The following is a 27,202-nucleotide window of genomic DNA, read 5'->3' as shown; positions in this document are numbered from 1 at the left end:
AGGGATAAATCAGGGAATTACAGGCCAGTGAGCCTAACATCAGTGGTAGGGAAATTATTGGAAAAAATTCTGAGGGACAGAATTAGTCTCCACTTGGAGAGGCAAGGATTAATTAGGGATAGCCAGCATGGCTTTGTCAAGGGAAGATCATGTCTGACCAATTTGATTGAATTTTTCCAGGGGGTGACTAGGTGTCTGGATGAGGGTAGTGCAGTGGATGTGGTTTACATGGATTTCAGTAAGGCTTTTGATAAAGTCCCGCATAGGAGACTGGTCAGGAAGGTAAGAGCCCATGGGATCCAGGGTGCCTTGGCATATTGAATCCAAAACTGGATTAGTGGCAGAAGGCAGAGGGTGATGGTTGAAGGTTGTTTTTGTGACTGGAAGCCTGTGTCCAGTGGGGTACCACAGGGATCGGTGCTGGGTCCTTTGCTGTTTGTGGTCTACGTTAATGATTTGGATGTGAATGTAAAAGGTATGATCAGTAAGTTCGCAGATGACACGAAAATTGGTGGGGTGGTAAATAGCGAGGAGGGAAGCCTCAGGCTACAGGACGATATAGATGGGTTGGTCAGATGGGCGGAACAGTGGCAAATGGAATTTAACCCTGAAAAGTGTGAGGTGATGCATTTTGAATGGGCTAACAAGGCAAGGGAATACACAATGAATGGTAAGACCCTAGGAAAGACAGAGGATCAGAGGGACCTTGGTGTGCATGTACATAGATCCCTGAAGGCAGCAGAACAGGTGGATAAGGTGGTTAAAAAGGCATATGGGATACTTGCCTTCATTAGCCGAGGCATAGAATATAAGAGCAGGGAGGTTATGATGGAGCTGTACAAAACGCTGGTAAGGCCACAGCTGGAGTACTGTATGCAGTTCTGGTTGCCACACTATAGGAAGGATGTGATTGCTTTGGAGAGGGTGCAGAGGAGATTTACCAGGATGTTACCTGGGCTGGAGCGCTTCAGCTATGAAGAAAGACTGGACAGGCTGGGGTTGCTTTCCTTGGAGCAGAGAAGACTGAGGGGGGACCTGATTGAGGTGTACAAAATTATGAGGGGCATAGATAGGGTAGATAGAAATGAACTTTTCCCCTTAGTAGAGGGGTCAATAACAAGGGGGCATAGATTCAAGGTAAGGGGCAGGAGGTTTAGAGGGGATTTGAGGAAAAGCTTTTTCCACTCAGAGGGTGTTTGGAATCTGGAACTCACTGCCTGAAAGGGTGGCAGAGGCAGGAACCCTCACAACATTCAAGAAGCATTTGGATGAGCACCTGAAATGCCATAGCATACAAGGCTATGGACCAAATGCTGGAAAATGGGATTAGATCAGACAGGGCTTGATGGCCGGCGCGGACGCGATGGGCCGAAGGGCCTCTTTCTGTGCTGTATAACTCTATGACTCTATGACTCTATAATTAAAGGGTAAGTCATGGCAGTACAGCTCGGCGCCGTGGTATGCTACTCCGGCACTATGTGGGAAATCAGGGACACTTCCTGTGTTCCTGATGACCATGTGTGCAGGAAGTGTATCCAGCTGCAGCTACTGGCAGACTGCATTGTGGTGCTGGAGCTGCAAATGGATACATACTGGTGCATTCGCGATGCTGAGGACATTGTGGATATCATGTTTAATGAGTTGGTCACACCACAGGTAAAGGCTGCACAGGCAGGAAAAGAATGGGTGACCGCCAGGCAGAGTAGTAGGCATAGGCAGGTAGTGCAGGGCTCCCCTGTGGCCATCCCCCTCTCAAACAGATATAACACTTGGATATTGTTGCAGAGATGGCTTATTGGGGGAAGACAGCAGCAGCCAACTTCCTGGCACCATGGGTGGTTCTGCTGCACAGGGCGGGAGGAAAAAGAATGGGACAGCTATAGTAATAGGGGATTCTATTGTAAGGGGAATAGATAGGCGTTTCTGCGGCCGCAAACAAGACTCCAAGATGGTATGTTGCCTCCCTGGTGCAAGGGTCAAGGATGTCTCGGAGCGGCTGCAGAGCATTTTGGAAGGGGAGGGTGAACAGCCAGTTGTTGTGGTGCATATAGCTACCAACGATATAGGTAAAAACTGGGATGAGGTCCTAAAAGCTGAATATAGGGAGTTAGGAGGTAAATTAAAAAATAGGACCTCAAAGGTAGTGATCTCAGGATTGCTACCAGTGCCACGTGGTAGTCAGAGTAGAAATAGAAGGATATTTCAGATGAATACGTGGCTAGAGGAATGGTGCAAGGGGGAGGGATTCAAATTCCTGAAACATTGGAACTGGTTCTGGGGGAGGTGGGACCAGTACAAACTGGACAGTTTGCACCTGGGCAGGACCGGGACCGATGTCCTAGGGGGAGTGTTTGCTAGTGCTGTTGGGGAGGGTTTAAACTAAAATGGCAGGGAGTTGGGAACCTGTGCAGAGAGACAAAGGAAAGGGAAACAAGGATAGAAGCAAAAGACAGGAAGGAGAAAAGCAAAAGTGGCAGTCAGAGAAATCAAGGCCTAGAAATTGAGTGGGCTTAGCGCCCATTTTGCGGCGCTAGAGGGCATTGCGCTGGACTTACAGCCGGTTTTGAAATTGACTAGGGCCCAACATCGGCGTTACACCGGTAGCGCTGCGCCGGCACCGATGACGTCATCGGTGTGCGCAGCGTCCCGGTTGCCGTGGTGACGGGCCCCAGCGCCGAAATTCAGTTGCGGCCGCCTCGCCCGTGGCAGCCGCAACTAAGACTCTGGCAACAGAGTCTTGCACGACTTTGCGCCGGCGCATAAAGGTGGAGCGGCGGCCGGCCGCTTTCCCGCCGGCCGCCTGCCCGCACCTCCCTCCCCGGACTCCCCCACCCACCCCCCCGCGGAACAGATGCTTCTCGGCTGCGAGCCCGGCACTTCCCCGAGGTGCCGGGCTCATTTTTGTGGCGATTTAACCGGCCAGCGGGCGGGTGCAGGCAGCTCCTCCTTAACTGAAGGAGGAGGCCTGCACTTCCCGAGCCTGCCGCACCGCATCGGGCGCCGCAGCGCCGGAATAGCGCCGCAATGCGGCGCGTAGCGCCAGTTTTCAGGCGCAAACAGCCTTCAGTAGCGCCGGCAGCCGTTTGGGCGCGGCGCTACTGAATTTTTGGCGCGTGCAGCGCGACTTAGCACCGGCGCTAAATTTCCGGCGTTAAGCCCCGGCGCAGCGCAAACTCAATTTCTAGGCCCAAGGGTTTAAATCAAACATGGCCACAGTAAAAAATAATTCTAAAAGGCCTAAGAGTTTTAAAAAAACAAGCCTGAATGCTTTGTGTCTTAATGAGACGAGCATTCGTAATAATGTGGATGAGTTTGCTGCGCAAATAGATGTAAACGGATATGATATGATTGGGATTACGGAAACATGGCTCCAGGGTGACCAAGGCTGGGAACTCAACATCCAGGGGTATTCAATATTCAGGAAAGACAGGCAAAAAGGAAAAGGAGATGGGGTAGCATTGCTGGTTAAAGAGGAGATTAACACAATTGTAAGGAAGGATATTAGCTCTGATGATGTGGAATCTGTATGGGTAGAGCTGAGAAATACCATGGGGCAGAAAATGTTAGTGGGAGTTGTATACAGACCCCCAAACAGTAATGCGGAGATTGGCGATGGCATTAAACGGGAAATTAGAGACGCGTGCAATAAGGGCACAGCAGTTATCATGGGTGACTTTAATCTACATATAGATTGAGCTAACCAAATTAGTAACAATACTGTGGAGGAGGAATTCCTGGAGTGTATACGGGATGGTTTCCTGGACCAATATGTCGAGGGACCAACTAGAGATCAGGCCATCTTAGACTGGGTATTATGTAATGAGTAAGGAATAATTAGCAATCTTGTTGTGCGAGGCCCCTTGGGGCGGAGCGATCATAATATGATAGAATTCTTCATTAAGATGGAGAGTGAAGTATTTGACTCAGAGACTAGGGTCCTGAATTTAAATAAAGGAAACAACGATGGTATGAGGCGCAAGTTGGGTAGGATTGATGGGGGAATTTTACTCAAAGGGTTGACGGTGGATAGGCAATGGCAAACATTTAAAAATCGCATGGATGAACTACAGAATTTGTTCATCCCCGCTTGGCACAACAATAAAACAAAAAAGGTGACTCAACCGTGGCTAACAAGGGAAATTAGGGCTAGCATAAGATCCAAGTAGAGATCTGAGTGTCCTTGTGCACCAGTCGCTGAAGGTAAGCATGCAGGTGCAACAGGCGGTTAAGAAGGCAAATGGTATGTTGGCCTTCGTAGCGAGAGGGTTTGAGTACAGGAACAAGGATGTCTTGCTGCAGTTGTACAGGGCCTTGGTGAGACCACATCTTGAGTATTGTGTGCAGTTTTGGTCGCCTTATCTGAGGAAGGATGTTCTTGCCATGGAAGGAGCTCAGCGAAGATTCACCAGGCTGATACCTGGTATGGCAGGAATGACGTATGAGGAGAGATTGGGTCGATTGGGCTTATACTCGCTGGAGTTTAGAAGAATGAGAGGGGATCTCATTGAAACTTATAAAATTCTAACAGGACTAGACAGACTAGATGCAGGAAGGATGTTCCCGATGGCAGGGGAGTCCAGAACCAGGGGTCACAGTCTAAGGATAAGGGGTAAGCCATTTAGGACAGAAATGAGGAGGAATTTCTTCACCCAGAGAGTGGTGAACCTATGGAATTCTCTACCACAGAAGGCAGTGGAGGCCAATTCAGTAAATATATTCAAGAAGGAGTTGGATATATTTCTTAAGGCTAAAGGGTTCAAGGGGTATGGGGAGAAAGCAGGGACCAGGTACTGAATTTGGATGATCAGCCATGATCGCATTGAATGGCGGAGCTGGCTCGAGGGGCCGAATTGCCTACTCCTGCTCCTATGTTCTATGTTTCTATGTTTCTATGACATATAAATTGGCCAGAAAAAGCAGCAAACCTGAGGATTGGGAGCAGTTTAGGATTCAGCAAAGGAGGACAAAGGGATTAATTAAGAGGGGGAAAGTAGAGTATGAGAGTAAGCTTGCAGGGAACATAAAATCTGACTGTAAAAGCTTCTATAGATATGTGAAGAGAAAAAGATTGGTGAAGTCAAGTCTAGGTCCCTTGCAGTCAGAATCAGGGGAATTTATAATGGGGAACAAAGAAATGGCCGACCAATTAAATACATACTTTGGTTCTGTCTTCACAAAGGAGGACACAAATAACCTCCCAGAGATGTCGGGGAACATAGGGTCTAATGAAAGGGTGGAACTGAATGAAATCAGTATTTGTAGGGAAATGGTGTTTGGGAAATTGACGGGATTGAAGGCCGTTAAATCCCCAGCACCTGATAATCTACATCCTAGGGTACTTAAGGAAGTGACCCTAGAAATAGTAGATGCATTGCTGGTCATCTTCCAAAATTCTATAGACTCTGGAACAGTTCCCATGGATTGGAGGGTAGCTAATATTACCCCACTATTCAAAAAAGGTGATAGAGAGAAAACGGGGAATTATAGACTAGTATGCCTGACATCGGTCGTGGGGAAAATGCTAGAGTCCATTATAAAAGATGTAATAGCAGAGCACTTGGAAAACAGTGACAGGATCGGACAAAGTCAACATGGATTTACAAAAGGTAAATCATGCTTGACTAATCTACTGGAATTTTTGGAGGATGTAACTGGTAGAATAGATAAGGGAGAACCAGTGGATGTGGTGTATTTGGACTTTCAGACGGCTTTCAATAAGGTCCCGCATAAGAGATTATCGTGTAAAGTTAAGGCACATGGGATTGGGGGCAAGGTACTGACTTGGATAGAGAACTGGTTGGCAGACAGGAAGCAAAGAGTTGGAATAAACAGGTCTTTTTCCAAGTGGCAGGCAGTGACTAGTGGGACTAGTCCTAGGACCCCAGCTATTCACAATATATATTAATGATCTAGACGAGGGAACTAGATGTAATATCTCCAAGTTTGCAGACGACACAAAGCTGGGTGGGCTTGTGTGCTGTGAGGAGGATGCCGAGAAACTCCAATATGATTTGGACGGGTTTGGTGATTGGGCAGATGCATGGCAAATGCAGTATAATGTGGATAAATGCGAGGTTATCCACTTTGGCGGCAAAAACAGGAAGACAGATTATTATCTGAACGGCAATAGATTGGGAGAAGGGGAAGTGCAACGAGATCTGGGAGTCCTTGTGCACCAGTCGCTGAAGGTAAGCATGCAGGTGCAGCAGGCGGTTAAGAAGGCAAATGGTATGTTGGCCTTCGTAGCGAGAGGGTTTGAGTACAGGAACAAGGATGTCTTGCTGCAGTTGTACAGGGCCTTGGTGAGACCACATCTTGAGTATTGTGTGCAGTTTTGGTCACCCTATTTGAGGAAGGATGTTCTTGCCATGGAGGGAGTACAGCGAAGATTCACCAGACTGATACCTGGGATGGCAGGAATGACGTATGAGGAGAGATTGGGTCGATTGGGCTTTTACTCACTGGAGTTTAGAAGAATGAGAGGGGATCTCATTGAAACTTATAAAATTCTAACAGGACTAGACAGAGTAGATGCAGGAAGGATGTTCCCGATGGCGGGGGAGTCCAGAACCAGGGGTCACAGTCTAAGGATAAGGGGTAAGCCATTTAGGAGAGAGATGAGGAGGAATTTCTTCACCCAGAGAGTGGTGAACCTGTGGAATTCTCTACCACAGAAGGCAGTTGAGGCCAATTCATTAAATATATTCAAGAAGGATTTAGATATATTTCTTAAGGCTAAAGGGATCAAGGGAGAAGGGGAGAAGGCAGGGACAGGGTACTGAGTTTGGATGATCAGCCATGATCGCATTGAATGGCGGAGCAGGCTCGAGGGGCCGAATGGCCTACTCCTGCTCCTATCTTCTATGTTTCTATGGAGCTGGATCGTTCCTGTCTTACTTCTCCCGGAGAAGTGCCTCACCTCTGTTAGGCAGCTTTCTGATTCACACAGCTGTGAGCAAAAACTCACCATCTGAGAAGACACGACAGTGATCCTGCATTCTACCACTTAATGAGGCACTGCTTCAGCAGACCGACCAGCTGCATTACAGGGACTTCATTTTTTTTAAATTACATTTTGTGCACTGAGGTCATTTGAAACAATCTTTATTGGAATATTGAGAAATTTCAACATGTTACACTGTTAAGACATAATACAAAATAATACCACAATATTAATTGAATTATGTTTCAGGAGTACCATGCAACTATAATGTGCAGTAATAATTTAAATCAATTAACAGCTTAAACCCATAGAAACATTTACCTTTTTAACTTCGTACTTAATGGCAAGTTTCACTCTGCTCAAAGATGGCCTGTGATGATCCCCCTGAGGCTCAACATCCACATCTCCATTAAGAATGGCTTCCACTTCCTCTGTGTCTCGGCACAGGTCAAGCACACCAACAGCAAAATCCTTGCATTGCATAGATAACTTTCTATAATCGTTCTAAACAGAAGAAAATGACACCTGCTAAGATTACTGCAGTCACCAACCCATCTCATCAAAAGACTAGACAGAAGATTAATAGACAGAAATATAGCCATGAAACTGGTAACAGTTTACACAATCACTCCAGGAAAGTTTGAGGGAGCTGTGAAAGTTGAGTAAAACTAATATGTCACCTAAGTGTTAAGTAAACAAATCCACAGGTCAATCAAAGTTTAATAGTTTAGTAAAGGAACCATGCAGGGTGAGGTCAATCAGAGTTTAATTGTTCTTTACGTTGCAAGTCTATTTTCATCTGGGCCGATAGAGTGGCCTTAGACATGAGCCAAATGCCAGTTGGATAAATACAAGTCTAAGGCCCCGATTTTCGGCTTGTGTGGGAAATGGTCGGATATCCCCGAATGTGGGGTTTCTGACATACATAAAAAAGTGTCAGCTAGCTCCATGCAATTTTCCCTCAAGTGGCCAATTAATTCCCAGCATGTGGGAAGCCTTGCTAATTGTCCAATTTGAGTCAGAAATCCCCACAGTATGATGTCATCATTCGTGGTGCTTTCAAAGTGTCCGTAGCAAGCACTGCATCCTCTGAAGGCTTCCAAACGAACCATACAGAATGGCAGAGGAGCCTGCAGCAGCTGTGGCCAGTGCCAGACCCCGAGCTGCCTTCAAATTCGACGAGACTTCACTGCAGACATTATTGGATGGGGTTAGGGCTCACAGGGAGGTCCTCTTCTCTAGGTCAGGGAGGAAGAGGCCTCCCACTGAGACCAATGCTGCATGGATGCAGGTGTCAGCAGGTGCCAACTCGCTGGGAGTCACCAGAAGAACCTTGGCATTACATCTCTAACTCCTTCCTTAACTCTCCCACAGTACCATCCAGAGCCCCCGTCCTCACTGTGGAGGAGGAAGAGGCTGTGCAGCCAGACTCCTCAGAGGAAGCTCCAACCTCTGAGGGCGCAGCGTCAGCAGAAGTAAGCGCACCCAGCACCAGCGCAGACACTCACACCTCGGGGGGACCTTCGGGACATAGAGTAGCGTTGTCACCTGGTGTCTCACAGCTCACAAGTGAGCCTCAGCAGATTCTGGAGACAGGGACAGCAGTGGAGAGTCCTCGTCGGAGGGCGCAGGACTCTGCCAGCTCAGCTCAGCTGCGCTGCATGTTGACCCTCTGCCTCTGGGTCCATCCGCTAGAGAAGAGGTGATGGATCTCCATGCACAGATGCAGGAGTCTCTGGCAGGTTTTGTCTCCAGGGTCGCTGCGAGTGTGGAGCGAATGGAGGAGTCCATAGCGACCATGAGCAGAGCCTTTGTGGAGTCATTGGCGCAGGAACGCATCACCATGGAAAGGTTGGCAACCTCCATGGAGGAGATAACTCGCCAGGGTACGGAAAACATGGTGAGTGCTCATAAGAGAATGACATCTCTTGAGGAGCGTTGGCCATCTGTTGAACAGAGAAACCAGATCTTCATGGAAGTCCTTCTGAGTAGGACTGCCAGTGCAGAAACGGGTCCCCATGGCCCCCTAAAGCGCAGCAAGGTGCTCTCAAGCCACTTCCAAGCGCTGGCCCCTTCTGGCCTGTGCAGCTTCAGGTGAGCGAGCAGCAGCCTGGTGCTCCTGTTGCTGATCCTGCTGTTCCTGGTTCTGCTGCTGCCGCCTCTGCTGCTGGAGATCCTCTAATGGCAAGAAGGGAAGGACAAAAAGGCGTCCCATGCTGCTCGTCGATGCCTCTGCTGAGGAAGCGCTGAGTGAGGGTGGCGAGAGGGGCTTCCCAGGAGATCGGATTGGAGAAGTGTGTGAGGCTCCAACCTTCCACAGCTGTGCCTAAGCCTTGAAGAAGTAGCCCCAAACCTGCAACAACAAGGTCCTTCAACATACAAGTGCTGTCCCTTTAAATCGCAGCTTCTCCGATTGACCCGCAGCTGCAAACAAGCAAGCCAACTGTTTTCACGCCAGGTCTCATCAGCGGGGTTCCCCGCAGGCGTGTTTAGCGTGGGGAACCCCTGAAAGTCGCAACAGCCCCGGAAACTCTACTTCAACAGGGTAATAATTGGTCATTAGTGTTCCGACGACCAGTCCCGCCAGCGGCGGCCGGGACTGAAGCAGGTCATGGAGAAACAGCGGTTCGAAAGTCGGACGGGGCGGGGAATCAGGCGGGGGGGTCGCGACCTGCTTTTTCGGCGATTTTCGGCCCCGGCCGCCTAGAAAGCCGCCCGACGGCTGGCAGAAAATCGGGGCCCAAGTGTCTGTCCTTTCCTCAGGAGGAAGGCACCACTAATATAAACAAACAGCCCAGTCAAACAGAAAATTCATGTGTAGAGTGTTAAACGATGATTCAATTCTCATCATCAATGACACAATGTCCTGTGAAAGAAAGAAAACAAGCATTTATATAGCGCCTTTCATGACCTCAGGATGTCCCAAAACATTTTACAGCCAATGACGTACTTTTGAGGTGCAGTCACGGCAGGCAATTTGTTCACAGCAAGATCCCACAAACAGCAATGTGATAATGACCATATAATCTGTTTTAGTGATGTTGGTTGAGGGATAAGTATTGGGCAGGTCACCGGGGATAACTCCCCTGCTCTTCTTCGAAATAGTGCTATGGGATCTTTTACATCCACCTGAGAGGGAAGGCGGGCCCTCGGTTTAATGTCTCATCCGAAAGACGGCACCTCTGACAGTGTAGCACTCCCTCAGTAATGCACTGGAGTGTCAACCTAGATTTTTGTGCTCAAGTCTCTGGAATGAGACTTGAACCCACATCCTTCTGACTCAGAGGCGAGTGTGCTACCCACTGAGTCATGGCTGTGGTACCCACCTGTTCAAGCTGTCAATCAGAACCTAGGCCAAATATCTAGGTTTGTGTCTTTTTTTAAAAAGTCTAATTGCTAAGATTATTGTTACAAATTCGTGCCTGCCATATGTACCTTCTTGGCTTTGGCGGCATCAGTTGATCCTGTAAGCAGTCAGAATGTCTTACTTTAATGGGAGTTGATTCACACTGCTCTATATCTGCTTGTATAATAGAGGAATATGGAGGGTGTAACAATGGAACCCCTTGTGACCTGAACTGGATATCTGTGTCTTTTACTTATGTACTTCTTCAATCTCTCAGAGGTGGACCAAGGTAACACTAGCTGAGGTGAGGCTTGGTTTCAATCATTAAGCTGCTTTATTTTACAGTAACAGGAATTTACATAGCAATAGTTATGATCAGATTCACTTAATACAACTTATCTGTGCATAATAACATGAAAATAATGAACATGCTACGCTACGCCACTTCAGTGGGTCATCTTAATTGATGTAAACAGACCCAATTCTCTGTGTTCTGATTTTTTGAGGTTGCCTTTTCTAAGGCTATTTGGCCTCAGCCGTAGCTTCTGTTGGAAAAAGGTGATCTGCTTTTTAGGTGCCCATCATTCTGCTTTATTCTTGACTGTTCACAGTGAGAGATCAAAAACCTTCCAACACACTGGGTGTGAGGTGTTCATCAATTAAAGAGACAAGCCACTGAATTGTTTATTATTTACAGTCTATGAGGGAACAACATCAAGGCTAGCTCATTAGCATTTGAACTACCTACCATCTCAACCCCTTTTTCCAGCTTGCAGTAATTTAAAGTAAATTTCTTTAAAAAAATCTTTTTTGTGGAAAAATGATCAAAAAGTCCTGAAGTTAGAATTATCTCTCTCTCCCCAGGTAATTTCCTTATGATAGCCCTAAGGCTCACTAGCAAAGGCCATGCGCCCCAATCTGGCTTTGCCATCATGACTTCCGATCCTCCATGATTCCGGTGGGGGGAGAAGGTAATTTTCATCTTACTACGGGAGCGTTAAACTAGTGTTGCGGGTCAGGTGCCCATTAAAAACCTGCCCAATTTTCTTTTCCACTGACCGTTTCATATGTTACAAATCCATGCAGCCTCCTGATTTGCATTTGCATGATTTCTAAGGACAGCAGTGGTTCACTTTATGGATACCTTGCCACATTTAAAACACCTGATCTCATTGTCTTCATATCCAGAGAGAGGGAATGGCAGATTGGGGATCGGAGGTGGGAAATCTGGAGCTGGAGAGATGGGAGTCAGAGATCAGAAGGCAGGGAGAGAAGGTATAGAGACGGGGAACCAGAGAGAAAGGAATAGAAGATCGGGAGGCAGGGAGAGGGTCAGCAGATTGGCAACAGGAATGAGGAATGGACTACGAGCTATCGAGAGGAAAACGGGAGACAGGGAGGTGGCATACAAATGACTGGACAAGAGAAGCCTTAAAGAGGAGGATGGGAGACCAGGAGTTAAACAGAAAGGGTGGGATTTCAACAGATACGAGTGGTGGTGGAGAGTCCAGACTAGACAGGATAGTGGGGCTGAGCCATGAGCAGGTGAGTGCACTCTCCACAGTGAGCTCCATTATCAGCCATAACTCATTTATATGATAAGCTGTCTACTTTGAACTCTCAAACAGAGGCATAAATTTCTGGTTTTATGATGCGTGTATATATAGAGAGACCAAAATTCCCCGGGACACGGGGTTCATGGCTACCAGTGCCCTTCAGCGTTGATTCTGTTGGAGTTTGTGGGGTCAGTGGAACAGAACATCATTAGCATGGGGTAGGTGGGTGCATCCACCATTATGGGCACATCTCTAGTGCCTGCCCTGCCCAATGTAGCTGGAGAATCTGGCATCCACTCGCCATTGGGAAGGGGATTCCCTGGGGTCCTACCTGACCCCAGCTATGTTCCCCGTGGACCGCTGAATAAGGGAGTAGATCTTGAAGAACTCTTCTACATTCCTGGCCTGGCCCCCACATCTGCCCACATGAAGGCTGGTATGTCTCATTTCACTGGACATATTGTCCTCCACAGGTATGCTGGGTCTCAACTGAATCACTGCGGTGGGAACTTCTGGCCTCCTGGCAACATTTGCCTTGAATCACTGAAAGTTAACATGCAGGTACAGCGAGCAATTAGGAAAGCAAATGGTATGTTAGCCTTTATTACAAGAGGATTGGAGTGTAAGGGTAAAGAAGTCTTGCTGCAATTATATTGGGCCTTGGTGAGACCACACCTGGAGTAGTGTGTACAGTTTTGGTCTCCTTACCTAAGGAAGGATATACTTGCCTTAGAGGGAGTGCAACAAAGTTCACCAGACTGATTCCTGAGATGGGAGGAGGGGGAGGGGTTGTCCTATGAGGAGAAATTGAGGAGACTAGGCTTATATTCCCTAGAATTTAGAAGAATGAGAGATGATCTCAGTGAAGCATATAAAATTCTTACAGGATTTGACAGGGGGGGGGGGGTGTTTCCCTTACTTGGGGAGTCTAGAACTAGGGGTCACAGTCTCAGAATATAGAAGAGAATAGAATTTAACCAAATTTAAAACAGTGGACCTGACCTTGAGCAGGATTTGATCTTATGGTTTCATTTAGGACTGAGATGAGGAGAAATGTCTTCACTCAGATGTTTGTGAATCTTTGGAATTCTCTACCACAGAGAGCTGTGGATGCGCGATCATTAAGTGTATTCAAGACAGAGATGGATAGATTTTTGGATACTAAGGGAATCAAGGGATATGGGGATAGTGCGGGAAAGTAAAGTTGAGGTAGAAGATCAGCCATAATTGGATTTTGCCATTTTCTGAGGGTTTCTTTTGGTCTCCTGTGGAATCGCCAAGGAATTTTGGCCTCAGTATGTTTAGGAGAGTGTGTGAACAGAACTGTGGCCATAAGTATAATTTTGAGGCTAATGTCGACTCATAAGGCAATGCTAGAAAATTGGCATTAAAAAGATTTAAGGCTAGCACAAAGATTATATTCCACTTCATATCAAACATTTGCAGGTACAAATTAATTTCTGTTCACTGTAATGCAAACAATTGTGGTTACGTTCAGTTCCATAAGGTCAAATCCTGCTCAAGGTCAGATCCACTGTTTTAAATTTGGTTAAATTCTATTCTCTTCTATACCCAATAACTTGCTAATCGAAACATTCAAAAAACAGGCTTTTCAGGGCTGCAAACCATGATAATCATCCTAATCAGTTAACATTAATAAAAATAACATATTAGTAAGCTCTTTCCTTTTAAAGTCTAGGTAATGGTGATAAAGACTATGTCCAGCCATCAACACCTTATTTATACACTGCCGTATTCGGATAAGTTAATGTATGACCAATTAACTGCCAGTACACATTAGCACACCTTGAAAATGCTGTACATCAAGTAATGTTTGTGCTGAGACCCAATATTATAATCTGCTCAGTATTCAACTCCATTTAGGTGGATTAATTGCATCTACTTCCTTCATATTGTTGGCTGTCAATGGGTGATAATTGTACATATTTTGCATGCATACTACAAATGTAAATGTCAGACACTGGATGCATACATCAGCAGATCTGTGCAAGTGAATAGTCAACAACATTTTCCCCCCTCTATTTTAAGGAAGGCAGAATGGAAAGGATGATGGGCAGTAGTGGTTGGGCGAATGTGACATGTAGAACAGGGAGTGAGTTACAAGTCTGCTTGAGATTCATTATCAGTTGACAATATTATAGCGCTTCTGATCAAACAGTTCCTCAAACAATGCAGCTAGCAATTAAAAATGTTTCAGGATGGAATTCAGGTTTCCTGGTGCACAAATGTGAATGTGAAAGCAAATAAGTAAATAAAAAATGTAGGCCTAGAAATTCAGTTGGCTGCACCAGCCGTTAGCGCCTTAGGAGGAGTAGATCTCGAGAGCTAGGCGATTAGCGCCCGGGCGCAGCGCGATCTGCGCCTCGCCCCAACTTCAGTAGACACTTAGCGCCGGCGCAAAGTCATTGCGCGCGCTCATCTGCGCGCGCAGATCATGACGTCATTTCGTCGTGCAACGCCCTTTGTGCGCCCGGAACCGGAACTTCACTCGCGCCGCCCCATTGTGCGCCTGGTGGCCCGAACGACTGTGAAGTGGAACGGTACACAGCCGAGGCGGGCCGCGGGGAGCGCAAATTAAAGGGCACTCCTGCAGTAGAAAAGGCAGCCGTTTTGCAACACTCCTTCTTTGGGAGGAGGAGGAGGAGGAGGAGGAGGAGGAGGAGAAGAAGAAGAAGACCGGTACCACATAACAAACTGATGGAAAGAAGCCCTCCCCAAAAACACAAATACACTAGTCTCGGCCTTTCAAAAAAACAAATCCACCCTCCCCCTTTAAGAGCTCACCGGAGCCAGAGTGTCTGCCGGCAATCAGCAGCTCGCCGCACCTGCCCTGCACCCAACTTCTGGTGTTAGCGCCCCGAGCTGCCGGCTTAGCGCCTAATGATAGTCGTGCATCGCCTGTTTTAGCGCAGCAGCAACCTCTTAGGGCGATGCAACTGAATATCGGCGAAGGGGGCTTGACTTTGCGCCGGGCGCAAACTTTAGCGGCCGCCCGACTTTACCGCCCCAATAGTGGCTGTACTGAATTTCTAGGCCGTAATGTTATACCATAATGGCCCACTTGAAATCATTAAATTCCCCAACTACAAAAAACAGTGAAAGTAACTAGCAGTAAATATATTTAAAATAAAATCTAAAAGCTACCAAGGCACCTTGCTGATATCAATGGTTCTTTAGGATGTCATGGCATGAATGTCAGATGCTCTAGAGGATAGCAGAGCAATCAGAAATTAATAGGCAGGATTTTGTTCTTGTAAAGAATATGTAGGAGAGGATTGGGTTTTATATGAGATTGCAGCATGCCAAAATGCCCAGGGGAACCCTCATTTAAAATGCTTTCTTTGATTTTTTGTAAGGCTTTTGATCTAGTGCCTCATGAATAATCTGGAAGTTATGAGAATACAAGGCCAAATATTGGATATTATCGAGCTCCAAGATCCATGTTAGGATGAAGCATTGAACCTATCTATCTTAAAAGAGGGGGGAGGCAAGGTTGTCCTTTGCCCATTCTTTTGAATGTCTTCATCAACAATGTGGCATTCCAAAGCATTCCTCCCCCTAATACTTCACTAATGGAGAATGCAACTGCTTCCTCCATCATCATTCCCTATAATTCTGAACAGTCTGAGGCTCCATAGTCAGACAGACCACTTTTTACTTTCGAAATTTTCGTCTTTAAATTAATATATTTTAACAAGTCAGGGTTGTGACAGAAGCAGAGTTATAGCTTGTTTCATATTATATAATTTCTGTATTATAAAGCCAAACTTCCATTGAGGGTGGGTGCTCCCATGACATTTTGCATCATGGGTGTGGGGAGTGGATCTTCTGGGATTTTTCAAAGACCCTTATTTGCGTAACGATGATGTGCTCCCACCTTCAACTGGGCCAAGGGCTGAGAACATGAATGCTGGGGCAGGAGTTTAAAAGTGCAAGTGCTGCTTCTTAAAAAGTCACCTGCATTTCCTGTCAGAGGTAATGTTGGTCCAGATGTTTTTTGCTGCATTCTAATGAGCCAGGAGACTGCAAGAGCACAAGAAGGAGGGATTATGATTCCTTTCTCAGACAGGGCACTGGAAAACATGCTGAGGAAGGATTGATGTTTTTGGTGATGAGGGGCACCTTCTTCAAAAGGCATCTATGAATGCTGTGTGTGAAAAGGTTGTCGTAAATTTAGTGCATTGTATATCCTGCCCTTCCTCTATTGATTTTTCGGTTGAACTGGGTGGTCTAGGACAGGAAATGGATCGGGATTCGGTTTACTGTGTTTTCTCCCATTTTTACCTCTGAGCAATTTCCTGCTAGAAGTTAGGGGCAAGTACAATACCTCTGCCCATAGATGAAGGGTGCTTTATGATATTGTGCAACTGATGGAAATACATCATAGAACATATCTTCTGTCATTCATGCCCTAGCAACGTTGTGCACAAGGGATGCCTGTTCATCCCTGGCATCCAGCATTGCTATGGCGGTGGTGGGGGAGTTACTTACAGTTTAAGGAATGAAAAGCCTATGCAGTTGATCTCGGTGTGATTGATTGCATAGGTTAGGTGCTCTTTATAAGAATTGGCAAATTTTGTTTGACTTTGCCAGGCAGCAGTGAGGCCACAGACCACGCTACGCTGCATCAGCCATTGCCCACATTAGCTATGGTCAAGGGCAGATCCTTGCTGTGGGCTGAAGTCCCTCCTGTCCTCCCACCAGTGCGACATCTGAATGAAAGGTCTAGATGTGTGGAGGGCATATCCATGTGGCTGGCTGGCTATCACTGTTAGATTGATTAAGAACACTTTCTTATCTGAATATTCATCTGAGCCCTCTGTCAATTGAATTCCTCAGAGTGCATCTCATTGTCTTCTGGATTGATGGTTCATAGTGTTAATATGATGGATGTTCCAATATCTGTGAATGATATGGTCATTTGTTCTTAAACTAGCTGAGCAAATGAATAAATTGTGGTTAAAGAATTGGTGTTACTATCACAGGGCTCGACACCACTGTTGCTTTGATGCTTAATGGGCCAGAAATTCCAGAACGGGGCTTGCAGCGCGTGCAAGCCCCGTATTTGCACTTACCCCGCGCTCCTGCCGATCAGCTCCAGGGACGCCTGCACTTGCAGAAACTGAAAGAAAAATCCCGGGCAGCGTATGACGTCACGCCGCCCAGGAGTGCAGCCAGCGCGGAGCCAGGAGCGTGCAGTGTAAGTGAGACACGCCCCTTGAGGTCTCAGTTTCACTGGACACGCCCCCAATGTTTCTGTCAAGCTGCTTTGCTTTTTTACATGCAAAGCAGCAGTTTAAATAGGTTTTTGGTAGTTTTTTGAAGATTTTGGTAACTTTTATAAACTTTTTAAAATGTTTACATTATTTTGAGTAATCTGAAGTAGTTTTAAAGAGAATTAAAGCAATGTAAAGACTTTTAAAAGCCCTAAAAGAATTTTTTAAATTCCATTTATTTATTTAGCAATGTCGTCGTCATACGTGTCTTCACACTGTTCCCTTTGGGGAACTGTATGAAGTGGTGGAAGGATTTATGGCCATGATTAACGCTCATTCCGTGACCGTAACCATCTTTGAACCAGCCATTAGGGCAGTTAGTCCTATGGCGGGAGGGTTTTACGGGCTCCCACAAGCTATACAAGGAGGGGGGGCCACCCACACCCACGGACGCAAATATCCCACTGGATGTCAACCCAGAATTTAGAGCCGGAGCTCCGACTCCACTTGCCGGGACTGTCTGGAGCGGGGTTCGAAACCCTACCCTGATCTGGCCCAGCGGCGGGGATCCTACCGCTATGACAAAGGCCCAATCCGATTAGCAACGTGAAATGGCAGCATAGGGCTCCAGTCACGGGGAGGGAAAAGGCGCAGGAAACATATGGGTGTCACCTTTTGTGCGGAGTGGGCCTTTTGCGTCGCAGTAAGCATCCCCGCCGCTGGGCCAGAAGGAGTAGGGTTTTGAACCCCACTCCAGACAGTCCCGGCAAGTGGAGTCGGAGCTCCAACTTTAAAGTCTGGGTGGACATCCAGCGGGATACTTGCGTCCGTGGGTGTTGGTGGCCCCCCCCCCTCAGATGGGTTGTGGGAGCCCGTAAAACCCTCCCGCCATAGGACTAACCACCCTAATGGCTGGTTCAAAGATGGTTACGGTCACGGAATGAGCGTTAATCACGGCCATAAATCCTTCCACCACTTCATACAGTTCCCCAAAGGGAACAGTGTGAGGATACGTCCGATGATGACCTCTTGCGCAATGCACCTCCTTGGACCCTCAGTCGCAGATGCGAGGGGGCAAGTCGTGCAATTGTTAAATTTTTTATTTTATTGACATGTAAAATGTTGGCCCAATAATTCCCTTCCAAATGCGCTAGTACGGTCGGGGTACTTACGCATCTGGCCGGATGAAATGCCGGTTTTCAGCATGCACAGTGCATGTGGGGAAAACCGGCATTTCCTGTCCTCTGAACGAAGGGGTTCAGAGGCAGAACGCGTGCGACTGCACAGGCAGCGCGTGCGCAGTATAATTCGCCGCTTTCATTAATGCTTTCAGTGAGGTCCAGTCATTACAACTTACACATGAAAAAAGCATGGGTACAGTTGCTGCAGAGGCTGCGGAGGAAGATATTTCTTATCGTGGAGCTTCAGAAAGTATGTATGTCTGTATATATTCCTTTGCGTGTTATGTATATATTCCTTTACTTATGTGTATGAATGTATTATTTAATTGTGACTTTCAGAGAAAGTAACTTATTGGAAAATCATAATTAAAAACATACATTCATACACATTAGTAAAGGAATATAAAACATACATACATATACGTAAAGGAATATATGTGGACATACATACATAACTCATTCTCACATTCCATTCACACAGCCACAATTGCTCCTTCTACCTACCGTTCTGAAAACCCTTTTAAAAAAAAAATTTAAACTTTTAAACTTACTTAAAATTTCTTAAAATAACTTCCCTCCCTTTCCCAAACAAAAATATTGCATTTGAAAAGCTCCACGATAAAATATATCTTCCTCCGCAGCCAATGAACAACTTTACACTTGCTTTTTTCAAGTGTAACTTCTAAGGACTTAACCTCACGGATTTCATGAATGAAATCCACGAAGTTCACTGTGCAAGCGCTGCCTGTGCAGTCGCACGCGCTCGAGGTCTGGAAATGCCGGCGTTCCCCGCATGCGCTGTTCATGCTGAACGCCGGCATTTCCAACGGCCAGAAGCGTGAGTAAGCCGACCGTACTCACGCTTCTGGCCTGGAATTTCTGGCCCAATGTAATGAAACTTGACAGGCAATACCCTCTTCAAAGAAATTGCTTGAACTTCAAAGGGAAAAAATTCTTAAAACTTAAGAATATTCTAGTGTTTAAAAGTATTCAGTTGATCATTGCTGTTGTATTTTTTGAAAGATGGCTGAGACTCTATAAGCTACACTTATGTGTTTACCACCAGAAACTGTCCTTTTCAAGAGCTTACTGAAAGAAGCCAGAAGAACAAAAAAACCTCTTAATCACTGATTATGTTGTATAATACTTTTCCCGCATTTTTGCTTCTGTGAATTATTTTTATTTGTAACTTTGCTCTTCAGACTGGTGTTCTGCCAGCCAGCCACCTGGATCCCGCTCTGGGGGAAATTCACCCAACAGGTTCTTAAAAAGCATGATCCATTTACAGAAACTTTTCTTGAGACTTTTCCATAAGAAAGCCCAAAACATAATGTGCAAACATTCATAGGATGAGAAGAAGTCCATGGTTTGCATTGGAGGAGAGCATGAAATGCAGACAGCAGCGTCACATTTTACTCATGCATGGTTTGCATTGGAGGAAAGCATGAAATGCAGACAGCAGCTTCACATTGTACTCATGCAAAGAACACAATTTGTATAGATTGTCATCTTTGCTTGTATTCCTGCTGTTGCACATACTTCTGGTTAGACATAGGATAATAAGTTTACATAATGGTAACAGTTAGTGGTTTGCCAAAGGGCGAAAGACAGACGTAGCCATGGTTGATGATTTATTGATCCGAATTTTGCGGTCAGTGGCGAAGGAACGGCACTTGCCGTTCATCACACTTGCAGCGGCCCATGGACTTTTCGTGGGCCTTTGAGCGGCAACTTACAGTATTTAGAAATCTTTTTCAGTGCGGCGCACTCTACAGGGGATCTGTGGCATGTGTGAACAGGGCAAGCAAAAGCATGTTTCCTCAACCAATCAGATTGAAGAATCCTCACTGAGACTTGCAGGGCTGGATTTTCCAGTGGGTCAGCGGGCGTGATCGTTGGCGGGTCAGGTGGGAAAGTGTTTTTTCCCCCAGCAGGTCGGGACCCCGCTGTGAACCCACTGCGCTGAGAAGACCCGACATGTAGCGGCGGGGGACCCAATTCAGGTCATTATGACCTTGTTTAGAGATGATTAAGAATACATTTGAGCTCCCCTTTTGATTTTACATGCTCGCCCATGGAGTCCTCGTTGCTCAGGGATCATGTCTGTTAAGCTGAGGAGGGAGTTCAGTGGCCATTGAATCAGCTGTTGAGTTGACAACTTCAAATGTCAAGTAAAAGCTCCCACCTTACAGAGATATCTTCCTTCACCACAAGCTCTTCCTCACTGCATTTCCACAACAGATTCACAATGCTGCAAGTCTTTTCACAAGTCTCCATGCAGTCTGACCTGATTACCTCTTTCACCATTGACAGATCACTTCTGTCATTTCTACTTCACCTGCCATCTATTTCATCAGCATTGGTGCCCTTTATACTCTCTCACCTTGGTCCTCAGAATCCCAACACGATCAGCCCCAAAACCAGCAGCACCAGGCACACCAGCAGCACCAACAACAACACCAACCTTCTCCGCAATCAACTGATGCTGCACAGGACACAGGGCATCAGCACACAACCACATTGCTGCCCAAGATGCCAGGGATGGCCTCACCATGGCCAGATTTACTTCACTTGACACTGTACACTCTGGCTGCCACATGATGTGTCAGGTTGGCAATACGCCACGCCAACACCATAAAGCATCCCTACAATGCCCAAGCCATTCCTTTCACACTCATCACCATTGCGTGGGGTACTGTTACATCTCACCATTCACTGCAACTCACTAAGCCACTTCCAAAGGTGCACACAAATCTGTCCATGAATGCAAAGTGTTGAAAATAAAGATTTCAATGTTTGACACCACATTAACAGAAACTTTACATGACCATTGCATAAAACACCCAAATGCCTACCCTTGTGTGTTGTTAGTTGGTATGATTGCACTAGGATGATGGTGAGTGTGAGGGGTGGCTATTGAGATAGGAATGTGATAATTTAGGTACCGGTGTAGTGCAGCTTGTGGAGGAGCAGGGCATCTTGGACAGCAACTTCCAGGTTGTTGCGCATGTACAAAACTGCACATGTGCGGACTCTGGAAGTTATCGTCTGATTTATTATTCCATAATAACAGTGCGTGCTGAGAGCTTCACCATTATTCTCAACATAAAATCTGGGCCATTGTGTCCTATAATCTTAATGTATGAGTCTGTACAATGTTTTTTTTATGGGCAATAGACTGCTTTAATGAGTGATTATGTATTGCCTGGTATCAGCCAGATTAATTTATGATATTATTCATGTTGACACAAGAAAATGCTTCTACTAAAAAGGACAATGGCAAATTTCAGTGGGGTAAATTTTCATTTTTAGTGCTCTTGGAGCAGAACTTTGTGCATTTGGAATATATACCAAGTACTCACACTTAATTCATGGACACAATTTTCTGTCCATTAAAATTATGAACATTTACTTCAGTATTGTTGTTGAGTTTGGCAAAGTCTTTGTCCCCTTACTCTGAGTTGAACTTAAAGGACACATGTCATCAGGCTATTTATATATGTACAAGCTACCTAATTAATTGGATCACACCCTTTCCCCCAACGTAGGCTGGAATTTTACTGCCGCTCAGAGTGTGGGTTTGGAGGCGGGTCCTCTGTCAAAATCACAAAGATTGACAGCTGGTCGTTATCCCGCTGTAAACCCGCCTCCTTGTCAGTTTCTCAAGTGTCAGGTCTGTCATCCCTGAACAGACCCAACACCAAGTGGCAGGTCAGCCAATTTAGATAGTTAAAAGCTTTTTAAAAGGTAGTTAAGAACCATTTTCCCATGTACTTACCATTTTACCAGGTTTTTAATGAGGTTCCCGGAGAGCGGGTATCACGTCATAAAAGTAGGTCAGGTGTTGTGTCAGCATGGAATGATTTACTAACCTGACAGCTGCAAATGATCTATGAAAGCTCCCATTTCATAGCTGTTCACTTTCCAAAGTTAGAAGCTGTTGCTTACTGCATTTGGAAGACAGATTGACCTTTATGCAGCTAGCAAGTGTTTGAAGCAAATTCTCTATTCAGTGTCACCTCATTGGAACAACCTCGCTCACCATTGACAGATCGCTTCTGTCATCTCAACCTCACCTACCATCTATTCCATCAGCATCAGTGCCCTTGAAAAAATCTCACTTTGTCCTCAGAATCCCAACACGAACAGCCCCAACACCAGCATCACCGGGCACACCAGGAGCACCAACAACACCAAACTTCTCCGCAATCAACTGATGCTGCACAGGACACAGGGCATCAGCACCCGACCACATTGCTGCCCGGTAGGCCAGGGATGGCCTCACCATGGCCAGATTTACTTCATTTGACATGATGCACCAGGTTGGCACCACCCCACACCAGCAACATAAAGCAACCCTACAATGTCCAAGCCATTCCTTTCACACTCAGCACCATTGGGAGAGGGGTGGGGGGATGTTATGTCTCACCATTCACTGGAACTCACTAAGACACTGCCAAAGGTGTACACAAATCTGTCCAAGAAGGTAAAGTGTTGAAAATAAAGATTTCAATGCTTGACAACACATTAACAGAAACTTTACTCGAACATTGGCCAAAGCACACAAGTGTGTGTTGTTAGTTTGAATGATTGGACAAGGATGAGGGTAAGTGTGAGGGGTGGCTAGCAACATGGGGAAGTGATCACGTAGATAGAGAGGGATGGGTGGAGGTGCAAGGTAAGTTGGTGTGAGTAAGGATGTGCAGGAGTAGGGTAGGGAAGGCAGAGTGATGGGGATGTGATGAGTGGCACAGCAGGATGAGGTTGGGTGTGGCTTGGCAGTAACATTTTGTGATCTACTGTGATCATTGAAAGGTTTGCGCCACTGCAGCCAGGTCATTCTGACAACATCCCTGCTTGTGCCCTCCTCTGCAATGTGCAACCAGGCTGCGTTGGTCTCCTGGGGAGGTCTTCCGCCCATGGGAAGGGAAGAGAACCTCCCTGCGTGCTGTGACTACCTCCATAAGCATATGGAGGGAATACTGGGAGAGCCTGGGTGCAGCCGTGCACCTCTGCGCAGTGCTTGTCACTATTTGTAGCACCTCAATGCTGCAGAACACTGACAGCACAACTGTCAAAATGATTGTGGACATGGTCCCTTTAAGGAAACCGGCTGATGATGCGTCATCAAATGATGTCATGAGACCCGTTTCCTATTAATTGGCCGGGAACCTCGCAGGGCGGGCTTAACGAGCTCCATCAATGGAAAATCTCGTTGGAGGCCGGGATCGAGACAGATGCAGGGTCCCCACACACCACGGATGTCGCCCGCCACGGACCCGCCAATGTTGAAAAACTTCAGCCCTTAGTCTTTTTCTGACAGCTCAGCAATCCATTTCCAATGTTGTAAACTTCTAACCTGCATCTTCTAGCGGGTTTAGTAGAGAACAAATAGGACTTGATACACATTTATTTATATCAGGAATTTGCACATATCAACACATTTATTTATATCAGATTATAGTTATAATTTGTACTTAAATTTGCATTTTACCAAATAGCACCTCCAAAATATTTTAAAAATGTAATTCCCAACCTGAAAATATGAAATATTATAAAGCCACAACTATTTTATGACATTAAAATATTCAAAAGTTTGCTTCAGTGAGGTATGCTTTACGTTATATTTTTCTAATAAAACAATCAAGCAAGGTTGGGCTGTTATGTATTGTGTGTTCTCCTCCCACCTGTGGTGGCGCTGTCACAGGAGATAAATGGTTGGGTGTTCTCTTGGTTAAGTTTAGCTCTCTTTGTTCGGAACTCTCCAGAACTTCCCTTTACCTTCGAATAAAGCACTTCATGTTTGAATCTCTGAGTTCTGAGTTCTAATTGTGTCTAGGCAAAAAGGTACCAACACAACAAAGTGGCGACGAGGAGCAGATGAATTTGCGTACGTTACGGGTGCAGTGAGTAAACAGAAATTTAAATTTGAAACGTGAGATGGCTACTATATTAGGAAACATTGGTGATTTTGATGAAAATGTGGAGCAATGGAGCGCTTATACGGAACGTTTTGACTATTTTGTCTTGGCGAATGCGGTGGCAAACGATAAGGTCATGCCTACCTTTTTGAGTGTAATGGGGCCGAAGACATTCAATTTACTTCGCAGCCTCGTGCAGCCAGATAAGCCAGGAACTAAAACATATAAGCGACTAGTGGAAATTCTTGGAGCACATTTTTCACCAAAACCTCTGGTTATTGCTGAGAGATTTAGATTTCACAAATGGAATCAAGAGGAGGGGGAATCAGTGACGATGTTTATTGCTGCTTTAAAAAGGTTGTCGGAACACTGCCAGCTCAAGGAGGTGCTGAAAGACACCATTAGAGACAGACTTGTGTGTGGTCTGCAAAGTGCAGCCACACAGAAGCGCCTTCTTATTGAGGACAACCTTACTCTTGAAAAGGCCATTGAAGTTAGTGTCTCCATGGAGATGGCAGGAAAGGAGGCTCACCAGTTGAGTTCAACAGGGAGAGTTCACAAGGTGTCATCTGAGCCTAAAGGTGCGCGGAACGGCACATGTTACCGTTGTGGGAAAATGGGCCATCACGCTAATGACTGCTGGTGTACGGAGCTGGAATGCCGAAATTGTGGCAAAAAGGGTCACATTGAACGCGCCTGTAGAGGTAAAAAAAGAACAGACAGAGCTGGGAAGCATGGAAGCAAAATGTCTGTATTTGGACAAGAGAGGAAAAAGAGTGTTCATTCAGTGCAGTATGATGGAACAAGCAAAACAGAGGGGAGCAACACCTCTGAGGAGGAAGAGGTGCACATACTGACGGTTGCAGGTGGTTCAAATGGCTACTGGGTGTCACCACTGGTGGAGGGACAATCAGTGCGGATGGAGGTGGACACAGGCGCGGCTGTGTCCCTTGTTTCAGACACTGTCTACAACAAAATGCTAAAGCATCTTACCCTTCAGCCAACAAACATTGTGCTAAAGACGTATACCGCCGAACCTGTGGCCATGAGAGGCGCCATTGAGGTGACAGTTAAATTGAACGGACAGACTGCAAAACTGCCACTATATGTGGTAAAGGGAAATTACCCATCACTACTGGGACGTGCGTGGCTAGTGAAAATCACACTGGACTGGCCTGCAGTCCGCATGATGTCAAAAGGGGAGTCAGGTCTGACTGCAGTGTTAAACAAACATGCAGAACTTTTCAATGGGGAACTTGGGAGCATGAAAAAGATCAGCGTGAGACTAGACATTAAACCTGACAGCAAGCCAAAATTTCACAAAGCCCGACCTGTACCCTATGCAATTAGGCCAAAAGTTGAGGCTAACTTAGAGGCCTTAGTCGAGAATGGAGTCCTGGAGCCTGTGAGCATGAGCAAATGGGCCACACTCATTGTTCCTGTCCTGAAAAAGGATGGATCTGTTCGAATCTGCAGGGATTTTAAAGTGACTATTAACCCGGTGCTGTCTGTGGAACAGTACCCTCTTCCCCTCATTGATGATCTTTTTACAGGCCTGGCCGGAAGGCAAAAGTTCAGCAAAATAGACTTATGCCAGGCTTATCTACAAATGCATGTCGATGACAAATCAAAGGAACTGCTGACAATTGTGACACACAAGGGGCTATACAGGTACTGCCGCCTTCCGTTTGGAATTACGTTGGCCCCTGCTCTATTCCAAAGGGCAATGGATCAGACTTTGAGTGGACTGCCAGGAGTCCAGTGCTACCTGGACGACATCCTTGTCACTGGGACAAATGAGGAGGATCATCTTCTGAACTTGGTTGTGACACTACAACGACTGAAAGAGTACGGACTCAGAGTTCGTAAAGACAAATGTGAATTCTTTCAGTCTTCAGTTGAGTACCTGGGGCATGTGATTGACGCTACTGTCCTGCATAAGGCGCCGTCAAAGGTCAAGGCGATCGTGGAGGCCCCAGCACCCCAGAATGTGAGCCAGTTACGTTCATTTCTGGGGCTACTTAACTACTATGGGAAGTTTATTCCAGACTTAGCAACATTGCTGAAGCCATTACATCAGTTGCTATGTCAAGGCAAAATGTGGGAATGGACTGAACTGTGCAACGAAGCTTTCGCCCAAGCAAAGAAAGCATTGCTGAAGTCGGAGGTCCTGACACACTTCGACCCAAAGCTACCCATGCAGCTAGCATGTGATGCATCACCATATGGTGTGGGAGCAGTCATATCCCACATCATGCCTTCGGGTGAAGAGAAACCTATCGCCTTCGCATCACGCACCTTGAACAAGGCCGAGAGTAACTATGCGCAAATCGAGCGCGTGGCCTTGGGAATCGTTTATGGAATTCGAAAATTTCATCAGTACCTGTTTGGGAGAAGGTTCACACTCCTGACGGACCACTGTCCATTGACTTCAACCTTTGGACCCCACACCGGAATTCCGTCTCTCGCTGCAAGCAGGATGCAAAGGTGGGCTTTACTGTTGTCAGGACACACATACGACATCAAATATCGCAAATCAGACTTGCACGGCAACGCAGACGGTCTCTCGAGGCTACCCTTGCCTGTTACTCCCCCAGAGCCTCGTCAGATAGACATCTTCTACTTTAGACAAGTGGAGGGAGCACCTGTCACTGCAGTTCAGGTGCGAAGGTACACCTGCAACGATCCAGTCCTGTCTGAGGTAATGGACGATGTCATTCGAGGGAGGGCTATAGGAGATTCTCCTAGTTTGAAACCTTACGTTTCAAAAAGAAATGAGCTCTCCGTCCAGGCAGGTTGTCTTCTTTGGGGACGCCGTGTCATCATTCCGCCACCTCTGAGGGAACCTATACTGCAACAACTTCACACAGGCCACAGTGGGATGGTGCGGATGAAGGAAATGGCAAGTAGCTACTTCTGGTGGCCAGGTCTCGATGGGAATATTGAGGATAAAGCCAAAACATGTTCCCTATGTCAAAGGGTCCGGAATGTTCCACAGCTGGCAACCCTACACCCCTG

General features: G+C 46.3%; 1 protein-coding gene across 1 annotated transcript in view; it reads right to left on the bottom strand.

Moving 5' to 3' along the window:
* Positions 1 to 27,202, bottom strand: part of LOC147114049 (short transient receptor potential channel 7) — a 164,579-nt gene that overhangs the window by 84,499 nt on the left and 52,878 nt on the right. Inside the window, exon 2 of the mRNA XM_085995598.1 lies at positions 7,265 to 7,447. Within this exon, the coding sequence (XP_085851724.1) occupies positions 7,265 to 7,447 (183 nt within the window). The remainder of the gene's footprint in view (positions 1 to 7,264; positions 7,448 to 27,202) is intronic.

This window comes from Somniosus microcephalus, chromosome 8, assembly GCF_052327205.1.
Source record: "Somniosus microcephalus isolate GS21.2 chromosome 8, FLI_Smic_1.0, whole genome shotgun sequence".
NCBI classification, from domain to species: domain Eukaryota; kingdom Metazoa; phylum Chordata; class Chondrichthyes; order Squaliformes; family Somniosidae; genus Somniosus; species Somniosus microcephalus.
Note: the sequence above shows the minus strand (reverse complement) of the source record. Positions and strands in the feature narration are given on the sequence as shown.